Source organism: Scomber scombrus, chromosome 8 (assembly GCF_963691925.1).
Source record: "Scomber scombrus chromosome 8, fScoSco1.1, whole genome shotgun sequence".
NCBI lineage: Eukaryota > Metazoa > Chordata > Actinopteri > Scombriformes > Scombridae > Scomber > Scomber scombrus.
Window position 1 is genome coordinate 22,343,268 of NC_084977.1, and position 12,319 is coordinate 22,355,586.

General features: G+C 38.1%; 2 protein-coding genes across 3 annotated transcripts in view; both read right to left on the minus strand.

Moving 5' to 3' along the window:
* The window catches only part of rabgap1l (RAB GTPase activating protein 1-like), a 119,944-nt gene extending 115,926 nt beyond the window's left edge, over positions 1 to 4,018 (minus strand). Inside the window, exon 1 of one of the 2 annotated variants that reach the window (XM_062423863.1) lies at positions 3,876 to 4,018. The gene's annotated coding sequence lies outside the window, so the exon portion shown is untranslated. Of the gene's footprint in view, positions 1 to 158; positions 299 to 3,875 lie in introns of those variants that run through there. The other variant, XM_062423864.1, reaches the window with a different exon arrangement.
* Positions 4,019 to 7,431: 3,413 nt separating this feature from the next.
* On the minus strand, positions 7,432 to 8,570 carry fam163ab (family with sequence similarity 163 member Ab). The gene is made up of 2 exons (XM_062424684.1): positions 8,478 to 8,570; positions 7,432 to 7,830 (listed from the first exon to the last, which is right to left on the minus strand). Exons 1-2 carry the CDS (start codon positions 8,568 to 8,570, stop codon positions 7,432 to 7,434), a joined length of 492 nt encoding a protein of 163 aa, XP_062280668.1.
* Positions 8,571 to 12,319: the final 3,749 nt, after the last annotated feature.

Sequence of the window (12,319 nt, forward strand, 5' to 3'; positions counted from 1 at the left end):
TTATAAAAATGATCATTAGTTGCAGATTTGTAAAAGTTTGTTATGACAGAACTCTAAACTTTATGGATCTGGGCAGCACATAGGAGGAATAACAAAAGGACAACAAAGGGAAGAAAAAAACACAATCTGTGTAATGGAAGATGAATGAGTGAAAAAACCTTTGACATTTCACAGGAGGGCTGGATGATAAACTCTTCCTATTGGCCACCATTCCTTCAGCCAAAGACAGGCCTTAACTTGGCCTTGTGTCTCCTCTGGTTGAATATGATGACGACTACGACTCCATCTGCTTTGTTACACCAAGAAGTCAGCTGATGCTGCCCAACCTGCTGACAGCAGCTTTCCTGCCTAACATTAAAAAAGATAATAAACAAAACATAAACACACTGAACAGACCTGTCACTGCAGCACAGCAAACCTGTTCAATGGGTGTTGTTGCAATACAATTTTTAGGGTTAGGCAGTGTCTGACTTCTTAACTTTTTGAACTAGAAAAGCCTAATTGATGGTGGGGGTTTGGTCTTTTCCTGTTCTCAGATAGGCACAAAGGCAGTCTGACTGTGAAGTAATCAAATCAAACAGACCAATAATTAATTGGAATCACTGTGCTGGTGTCTGGGTGGATATCTGCACACTGGGAATAGGGTGAAGCCAGCACTGTCAGGAGTTGATTTCCCTGCATGTATTTAAGCTGATGGGAAATCTCACCCAGCTCTCACACTATAACACCAGACTGAGCCAGGTGATTCCTCACAGCCCTGCTGATTCACTGGAACTGAAGTCAGCTCTGAGGCTTATTAGTGAACACAAAAGGGCTTCTGCCTGCTAGCGACACCAAATACCAGCCATTTAATCACTTCCCAATAGGCCCAATGCCTCAGTCATCCAGGTTGTTTTCAGTGTTGGGAGTAACTAGTTACATGTAATAGTGTTACATAATTTATTACTGTAATCCGTTACAGTTACAGAGATAAAAATGTGTATTTAAATTACATTTAAAAAATGTTGATGATTACAAAAGGAGGTTACATCTAAAGTCAGAACTTTAGGATTTTGCTCGGTAGGAGGGTTTTTTTTCTTCATTTTTAATATTTAACATGTTGCTGAAATATTGCTGTTTTTAATTATTTGAAAACAACATTTTTTATATTTTGTAAGTACATCATGACATGGGCTTATTTGGAGCACACATGGGCTTAAATGGTGTCACATACCAATTAATCCCATGCCGGACTTTTGACTTTTTTCAAAAATATCTCTATTTTTTTATTTAAAAATCTACATGAACTAATGAATACATTTTCGGATGAGAGATCTTTATGAGAAATGATCTCATAAATCTTGTCAGTATACATGGAAAACACCTGAACTTAGACTTTGGGGGGCCTAATGGGTACCCTTACCACAATAGCTGAAAACAATTGTTAGAAAATTAGAAAAGTAATCAAAAAGTAATCAAACAGTAATCAAATGTAATACGTTACATTACTTTGATTAAATAATTGAAATAGTTACATTACTTATTACGTTAAATAGGGTAACTACTCTTCTGTAACCTATTACATTTCCAAAGTAACCTTCCCAACCCTGTTTATTTCAGAGTCAAACACAAGGTGTCATGTCTGTTTATGGTAGCTTCATTAAAATAAACAGTTTCAACCTGAAGTATACTGTTGTGACAACCTGACACAACAAGACCAGGCAGTGATCGTGCAAGTCAGCAAATCAGATGAATCAATTTGAAATATAGGCAAATCATTTCCAGATATACTGGTTAGCTTTCTCGTTGGCTGTGTAATGCCGAAGAAAAACACCTCTCCATCACATGACAAAAGACTTACAAACACATCTATTGTGAGTCAACCAGGCATCCAGAACTTTCTAGTTTTTAAACTGTTACCTGTTTCTCTTTGTCATTTAATACTGCCACGACAAGTGTGGGGAAACTATTAATATGATTGTTATTTTATCAGCTACTTTACATTTCAATTATTTATTATTATTTATTATTATATATTATATATTAATTATTACATTTCAATTATGATCAAACATGCTTAGTTATAGTCTTGGATAGTAGGTATTATCATATCTTGCTCTTGTAAAAAAAAATAATAAAAAATAAAAAGTCTCTTTCTGTTATTGTAAGCTGAGTTTAAATACTGTGATTAATTTCATGTCCGTCATATCCTTAAAGCACAAAGTATCGCCCCCAAAATATTGTCAAACATGATCCATTTCAAGGTCAAAATACAGTGATATTTTTGCTTGTATTATCACGCTGTGTCTAGTCTAGTCTCCCGTTTTAATCAACAAAGACACAGACTGTAGTGATCATCCTGGAGTTGACCCTAGACAGTGGTACAACAACTGCAGGGATGTTATTGAGGTATAGGAACATTTTCACAGCTGGAAATTAGCTCACTGACATGGACTTTAATACAGTGTAGAGGTAAATGGACCACTTCCAAAAACTGTCACCTGATGGCATCATTTATTCAGGTGATAATGCCCTGATTTCCAGACTGTGGGACAGTTGCCAGTGTTTGTAGATACTGGTTCAAATGCCTAAAACTTTATTATGTGTTAGGGCGCACTGAAGAGGGCTGTACTTTGCACTGCTCTGGTCCTCACTCCCCTTTACAGGTATATGGTGGAGAGCATCCTTACATTCAGCATCACGGGTGCAGTATGGTAACCGCTCCAGTGCCATCAGACACTGATGGCACTGGAGCACTACAGCGGGTGGTAAAGACTGTGCAGAAGATCATTGGGAACAGTCTGCCTGCCATCAGTGACAATTACACCCGACAGACGCTGCTCCAACAAACTAAGAAACACTTTTGTTCCCTAAGGCTGAGACTGATAAGCTCTGCCTCTCACTCACTTCACCTTTAACACATCTCCAAGCTTCAGACTTCCTCTGAACTCACTACTCTTTTACTATATCACTACTGTTTACACTGCTGGGTAGTAGGCTATCCTGTGACCTGCTTACATTCAGCCTCCATACTACAGCTGCTATTACATTTATATTCGTAATTACAACAGTATTTATTAGTACCTGGTATTATTCAGTGTTTCCTCCTATAACGTTGTTTGTTTGTTTTTTTATATATACCCAATTGCAATGGGACCCGAGCAGTCTTCATTTCTTTCCTTTACATATACATGTGTCGCAATGACAATAATAACCCTTTTAAATCTTTCTCCATTAATTCCTGCTTGTGTGATTTTTATTGCAGCTCTCAGTGGAGGCCTGGATCACATTTCACAGTCTCTCACAGCATCAGCAGCAGGCTAGTTTTGTCCCTTGAAGCAGCTGTTTAATGATCATTCAGTAGATTAATGAATTGTAATATATGTCATAAATGCCTTTTCAAGCTGGTATATACACACACACAACTGGGTAGATTTGCAAAGGAAAGGAGTGCAGCTAATGCAGACACATAACTCACACACACATACACACAGACATGGTAAAAATGAGCTAGCGCCAAGCTAACTTATCCCTATCGCCACCAGTCTTTCCTTTGCACCGCGATAAGAAACAAGCAGGTTTGTCACGAGTTGACCTGTGGACAAGCAGCTGGCAGTAAACAGGTGAGTGAGGCTAAACAGGAAGTACCTACGAGTGCCAGGCTAGACCAGCGAGCTAAAAGCTAACCAGCTCGAAGTCCAAAACACTTGGACCACTATCTGGCTGTTTGGAGGGGCGACCTCAACATAGCAACACCCCGTCCGCCTCCGGAGGAAAATGACAAGAAAGAAAAAGGGGAGAGAAAAAAACAACAACAACAACACCCCTGTCTGCGCTGCATGTACGCGGAGCCTTTAAATGAACACAATCGTTTATAAAACAAGCTGTCAACTTACTTGTTTGGAGCGTTGTTGGGTTGCTTGCTAGCTGTCAGAAGAGTTGCAGCGAAGATCGTCTGTGTTTGAGTAGATGAATCACTCGGTACTTTACTGAGAAACGCCTTCCGGTGTGGAATGTCACGCATGCGCTGTCCTCCTACAAGTTGACCCAGTGTACACATCTACATTCACTCAACAGTAATTTCTGCATAGCATTTTGGATTTTTTTTGTTTAGTTCTGACATGTTACTGTAGTGTATGCATCTACTCCCTGCATGAAGATCTTAGGCCTGCAGAAGCATCTTTCTTTAATTGATATCACACTGTTTATTTACAGCATGTCTTATCTATTTTATTACTACCGTTTTGTTATTTTATTGAACTTATATAGCCTAGCTGATGTCACTGCTTAATTGTGATACTTGTAGTACATGTTTTAAACATGTAAAGCACTATTATTATACACTGTCGCCCATAAAGTTGGAATAAAATATTTTTTACCTCTTTCCATGAAATGATTGGGACAATGTGATTCTTTCTTGACAGATAAAGTGTATATTTTCTCAAAACTTCATTAATCAATCTCTTCCAAACATATCACAATGAAAATTTAAATAGGAATAAACAGAGGATTGTGTCTGAAAACAAAATATTCCAACTTTATGGGCGACAGTGTATATACTCACTAGCCACTTCATGAGGTACACCTGTGCAATCAAATGCAATCAGATACAACAGCTCTGCTATAAATTCTACATTTATAAAGCTTATACAGTTTCAGTTTTTGTTGACATTGGCAGGAAGGTGATAATTCTACTTTATGTTCATTATTGAGGTCGTAGTGGATAATGGTGATGTATTAGGGGGCATTACATTGACTAGTTTTCCTAAATATTTTGTCCACTCCATTAAAATACATGAGAAGGGCAAAACATAAGGAACACCAGTCAATATAATGCACCTCAGTACGCCACCGCCACTACGACCTCAGTAATGAACACAGAGTTAAATTATCACCTTTTTGATAATGTCAACAAAAACTGAAAATGTATAAACTTCAAAAAAGTAGAATTTTATTGTAGGTTTATTGTAAGTTTATTGAATCGGATTCAATTACACTGCACAGGTGTACTTAATGAAGTGGCCAGTGACTGTAGATATACACACATACATGTATATTTTACTATATACAAGAATATGTAATATTGTGCATGTGGGTGATCAAATAGAGAAAACAATAGGTGTCCCATTAGGACAGAACACAGCCAAAATGAATGCTTTGTTCAGAAAATTAATTTTAGTATCTGTTGGTTGGTGGTAGTTTGTCTCATGACAATTATTAGTTGGTCAGAGTTCACATGGCCTTCATAGATCATAATTAAAATCATGTACTATGGGAAAAAAAGGGTGAAAAACAACTTTCCTTTTAGCATTGTGATTAAAGTCATCAGTCAAAATCATTTCTAATCCAATAAGCTTAATGTGCTTGTGTATGTATGTGTAGTTTTGTCAATAATCACAAAAAGTTTCAAAAGCACAAAAGTTTCAAGCAGTTACAAATTTTTATTTGTCAAAAGTTAACACTGTCAAATATTACTGTTTTATATCTATTATGTATGATTTCTGTTTCACCCACAATTCTAAAAATCTTTTTATTCTGTTTTTAAAGATAATTAGTTACATAAGTAGTAAAATAGATAGTTAATACAATGGCTAAATAAATGAATGATGACATGTATTCCTTATCTGTGAGACAATGAGAACAACATGGAGAAACATTGGTTTTATTCCACTGAATCGTATTTCAGTGTCTGATGACAGTCCTGATATGATTTAAATCCCTTAAATCAAACCTTTTGGTGTTTAGTGATGAACTTTTGCCAGTCCTCTGTACACTTGTTTGCCCTTTGTAGTTCATCCGAAGAAAACAAAAAGCTCAGCTATGAAATAGTTTGAGAGGTTTCAAGGTATACTGTGTAATGGCACTGCAGTATTTAATTATTCACTAAATTGTAATTATGTTGTGCACTGCTGAAAAGAAATTAGGAAGAGCATTTTTGAAGAAAAACACTAGGCCTGTCTGAAAATCCTGCAAAATTATCCAACATTATCACAACATGCAAGTCCATAAGGAGTCTTGCGCCACATTTTCAGCATCACTGATTCCTGCTTCACACAGACAAATAAGACAAATATCACGGGAAATATTATTGTGTATCGCAAGCAATGCTGGGTAGGTGTCATGTAGAAAATGAGCACTGTGAAACAGTTTAAATCACATCAATGTGGACTTTGACTTTCTCACTATATGAAAAAAGAACTTGAAAAGAAATAACATGGTTATTTGTATTTCAAAGTTTCAACATGAGAGTATTAGAGGAGTATAGGAGGAGTGTGTAGACAAAATAGCACAAACTAGTAAATCACACTCCTTCATTCAAAATACATCATGTTCAAATCCTTCAAGAACACAACGGGATCAAGAGGTGTGTTCATTGCTTTCTGATCAATATTTACATTTCAAACTTTTTGCATCACTGTCAGTAGAGGGGAGTTCACTCGGTTCATTTAAAGTTTTCCACTGTTGCCTTTAAGGACTCAGGCATCCTTGCTAGTTCACAAGTTTGCACATTAGGAGGCAATCAGGGAGCTCAGTGCTGGACGGACCTGGCAACCTAAGAGGCTTTAAGCTATCCACAATCCAGCCTTAAAAGCTTGCAGGTCTATCTACATGAGCAGCATCTTAATATCTCACTGGGTTTGCACCGTGCTCATGATATTCCTCCGATAAAGTTACATGATGAGATGAAATCTGCTGAAAGGAGATTACTTGAGATGACGAGCTGCAGTAGTTTGCCAAACACCTTGCATAGAGAAAGCTACAGTTGTCCAACCTCTTCCTGTAGCTCTAGCATGCTTCCAGAGATCCAGAAAACTACAGAAGGGGGTCGTTGACTTTTTCTTCTTTTACTCTCGTACCTTTTGCAAACCCATTTTAGTCTCCATTCTGCAAACCATGACAAAAATTGCTTCATCATACTACTTTTTTTTGTCTTTTTTTGGCAGTTATAGATGGATATAGTAAGAGAAAAACATAATTTATCTAAGATAGCCCTCATTCAGTAAAGACACAGTTAACAGTCAACATACAGTGTACAGGTTTATAACCATACCCTTAATTTCTTTCCCTCAGTTTCATCTAATTCAAAAACAGAATTACCCATATTTGTGAACATGAAAACTTTAGAATTTATGCATATAAAGTGAGAAATAGGTCTGAAAATAATCCCTGCTTGTCATACACTTTAGTCTTCAGCAGTTGGCTTGTAATTCCCCCCCCCCCCCCCAAAAAAAATCCCAAACCCTAAGTAAATGTGATTATGTAACAATGGCCTTTTGTCCTGAAGATCCCCACTGACAGCTGTAGTAGGTGTCACTGTCATTGTTATGGTCGTGTTAGTGATGGTGCTGATGTGTGTGTAAGTGAGGAGAGTGTGGTGTGTGTGTATGCGTGTGTGTGTGCGTGTGTGTGTGTGGTACATATGGGTGGTGGTGTCGGGGGGGTTTGGGGTAGTCACACCTCGGTGCTGATGGCTCGGGTGTTGGTATAGAAATCGGGTGGCCGACTACGCTGGACGTCCCTCAGCAAGGAGCCTCGGACGGCGGGCAGCGGCATTGCCAGCGCCTGGTTCTCATAGTGCGTGGGCATGTAGGTGATGCGCTCGCCGCCATTGCGTATCTCATCAGTGGTACGGATGTAGAATGGGGAGTCATAGGGGGAGCAGGTAGGGCAGTAGCTGCGTCCCCCCCTTGTAGGCTTCGAGGGGTTGGAGGATCCAGGCGGCTCTGGTGGTGACAGGGACAGTGGGGTGATGATTGACCCGTCCAAGCCGGTGATACTGCAGGCGTTGCAGGCAAAGTGTTGCTGAGAGATGGAGCCGCTGTCAGACCCATTCTTCTTACAGCAGTAGTACTACAAAGAGAAGTTTTGGTATGACAAAAACCATTACATATCAAACAAAAATGAAGGTAATTAAGGTCTCTTTCTTCATTTGTATGGTCTTAAACACTTAAAAGCATACAGACTCACTGAGTTATTGGACAGTCTGAATTTCAGACCTGCATGATCTACAAACTACTCAGCGCCATGGAAAAAATCGTATCAATGGGCTTATGACATTTATTATTATATATTATAAGAAGCTTCTTATAGTTAAAACTCCAAGAGAATTAGTCTTCAATGTAGAATATGCAAAGAAATTACATGTAAAGATAGAGGTTTGTAACTATGCACACACCTGTTATAAATTGTATTTGCTGTGGCAAATTCAATACAATAACAGTACAGTAAGTAGTCTAATGTACCATGACTTATAAATTACAGAAAAGTCATATTTTAATAAATGAAATAAGAAGCATTTATTGGTACCAGTATTGTCTAATTACAGTATATATACATTCAGTGAGAATTTTCACATTGAAGAGATACAGAATGTTGATGTATTTCCTCTCCTTCTTAGCTGACATTGCTCTGTTTAATAGTAGTTACAATCACGTCTATATTAGTGTGGGATTTACACATCTATAAAAACAGACACACTCACACATAAAGAGGCATACCTGGAGTCTACAGTAACAGAGCACAGCTATGATACACAGAAGTATCACTGTGGCCAGTATTCCTCCGGTTATGACAACAGTTCCAGCTGTCATCCGACCAGCTCTCCATCAAACTCTGACACAGGAACAGGAAGGGACATAATTAGCAAAAGCCTCCTCGTCACTCTGAAGATATGAAGTTTAATGAAATCCCACATACTGTAGGCCAGTATAGCTTTACACAGAGATCAGGTGTAATCTGATGGATAATATAGCCTCTGAATTGTATGTTAACAGACTAGAGCAAAGGTCAAAGGTCATTCTACAATTACATGGAGGAAACCAGAAAGGTGACATACATATTGTTTATTAAATTATTTAAATATGGACATACATTATAATGTTTATCTTGTTAACTGAAATATCCCCCATCTTCCACCAGCAGAAACAAAACATACTCATGTTTTTTTTTATGTCAGTGGTTGTGGTTATTGTTATTATACTTACGTTCAGCAAAGTTGCTTAACACCTGAAAGCACAGAGATAACATAGTGGTTATTTAAAGATTATATAGGTACACGGTCACCCATGAAGTTGGAATAATTCTGTTTTCATACACATTCCTCTTTTTATTTTCTATTCATACACATCAGTAATCACCTTTGACCAGGTATAATGAGATTGATCAATACAATTTTGAGAATATATACACTTTATCTATCAGGAATACATCACATTGTTTCAATCATTTCATGGGAAGAGGTAAAAAATATTTTATTCCAACTTTATTGGCGACCGTGTAGATGTATGGATGGATAGATGGATGGATGAATGGATGGATGGACTTACATCAGAAGAGTGTTTGACGATTGTAAGGAGTAACTGAAGTCAAATCAGAGGTCAAAGGTATGAGGTCACACCGCTGGACAGATGCATTGTATCTCTGAGGAAAAAAGAGAGGAAGGAGGGAATGGCGGAAGAAGAAAATGAGACGAGAAATTCAATCAGTTGAATTCATGACACTTTAAACTTTTCTCCACAAGGTGGCACCAAGAGAACGGAAAACTATCTCTCATAGACACACATACATACACTTGATAATGCCTTGTTAAATTCAATACTGGTATATGATGCCTCCCCTTAGAATAGAAAGGAAGTCAAAACAAGTCATTTTATCTATATATCCCAATATCACAAATCACCTGTTTTTCCTCTTGGGGCTTTTCAAGCTGTATACGGCAATACAACATCCTCTATGCTCAGACTCTCGATTCAGATAAGGAAAAACAGCCCCAAAAAGAACAGGGAACAAGGAAAACCCCAGTAAAAGCATCAGAAGAGGGATCTCTCCTCAAGAATGGACAAACATCAAAATTTGTGTAGACCAAAACAGACCCCAGGCAGCAATTACAGAAATAAAGCATGGGAAAAAAAGGATGACACAACTATAGATAGATTGATAACATATATGAGTATTATACATATATGAGAGAGTCTGATCAGGAGAGCATTGAGCAACTTCCAGGTGCCACCAAAAACAGACCTGAAAGACGAAGAAAGAGGGAAGGAGGAAACTAAGGAATCAACCAAAGAAAAATTAAAGGGATGCTGGAAGGAAGAGAGGAAGAGAGGAAGTTAAGGAAGTTGAATTTTCTGTAGGCTGTATTCCTTTCATGATCTACTGAGGTAATTATCATTTGTGCTAACTGTCAAGTTTTTTCTGTTTACTATAAAGACATTTTTAAAATGTATTATTCCTAAAACATAGCACTTCCCTTTCAATAGGAAAGAGCAACCAGTGAAAATGGAAAGGCTTTATTAAACTGGTTCTAGGTCAGCTGGGCTACTGCCCTCACTCAGGAAAGAAAGGAACATTTATAATACTAAAAAAATGGCACAACAAAGTTTCCAAATGCTACACAACTCAAACACGTCCATCTCTCTCGTTCACTCACACACACACACACACACACACACACACACACACACACACACACACACACACACACACACACACACACACACACACAAACAGACACTCACACACACATACACGTGCAGCATTATGGGATAGCAGCTGTAAAAGTGATTTAGCAGCAAGGGGCTCTGTTGGTTAGGATTTTAATCTGCAGGCCGAGGCTTGTCCAGGTGAAGTGAAATCTATTCCTGCTGATAAAAACATGTTAAACCGATAGCTGGAGTGGAGGGAGGAGGCTTTTTTTTCTCGCATAGGTTTGGGGGCGTCAGGGAAAGGAGGAGGAAAGGAAGCACTGTATGTGTAATGCTTGGAGGTTGACATATACATTCACATACAGTGTATCTGCACCCAGAGCTGATTTCTCAATCTGTCACTTATGATTGAGGTGCTCCTTGATGTGTATAAATGTGTGTTATGTTTTCATGAGCGCTGTTTGTCCTGTACATGTGATGTGATAAATGAACTTAGTCAGTTTATCATGGTACAAGGTGTCAATAAAGTTGGATAAGAAACAGTTTAATGAGATTGAGCCTGTTCATGTCGTTTGCAGCAGTTTACATCACTTCCAACCAGAGACAAAGCCCTATACTTCATAGTGTAAGATCTTGTCGGTTAATATATTAGATACTAACATCCTGTGTGGCTGTGTTGTTTTCCTACCAGGGAATAAATAATAAACTTGAAACAATTACAGCAATATACATTTTTGATTACATTTTGTATTTTTATTTTGGCTTTTCCATGAATTGTTGACATGGTTCTCATTTGAGACAACGTAAATGCTCTCCTAGATGACTCCTTCAATTATTGACAGTTGATGTAAGCTGCAGGTGGTTTATTGCTATCTGTGATGATAAATTTAAAGGGCTACTCCAGCAATTTCACAGTGCACTTCCACTTGCAAGAGACAGAGTTTAAAAAGAACGGTCAAAATCAATGCAGTAGAGTCTAAGATATCTTGAATTTTGGTCCTTCGGTGGGATTAAGGTTAGAAATCACTGGATCCAACACGTCCCATGATGCAATTTGAAAGAAACCTTTATCGGATTGGCACTGCCTGGTAGCCTATGTTAAGAAACATGTCACATAACCCCAAAACTGATGGTTTAATTCTGGCGATAAACCATTGTATGTCATACCCCATGTGTCTCTCTTTTTCCCCTATAGTTTCCTTTTATCTCTAACTGTCACCACCTATTAAAGGCATACAATTATACAAAAAATATTCTTCTTTCTCTGTACAACATGGTAAATGCCCCCAGTTTGTAACACAGGTTTTTGGCAAAAAAGATGTAAGTCTTCCATCCCAAATTGAGATAACCATTGATTAAATCACCAAAATCATTCTGTCAATGGACAAAGCCACAGAAGACTTTATAAACTGTATTCAATATGACTGGTAAACTGATCTTCATCTGTAAAATTGATGACAAAATGATCCTTTAAAAATTTAGTAAGCCTGCACAACAACCAAAACACACAATTATGATATAATAAGAAGCAATTTTTAATGAAATCTGTGATAGTGATAGTGATAAACCGAAGTAGAAGCAGATGAGGGAGATTAAGGGGAAGTCAGTGCCCAACTGCCTTCACAATACCTCTTGAGATATGTTGAACATCTCTGTCAGATGATATGTAGCGATGTAAGTGGATCTGAATGGGTTTCTTCATTAAAAACACAATGAGCTGGAAGTGCTGTCAGACCATCCACTGGGGAGAAGAAGCAGGCGGCGCTGCTCCCAGAGGCTGCGATCCGCACCGCTGCTCCGGCCCTGAGCTCATAAACCATGTTTCTGTCAGAAAGTACACTACCCTTCAATTATTTGTGGAGACCAAACGGGATGGCAGCTGACAGATTCCTCTTAACATCATTCATCATAAC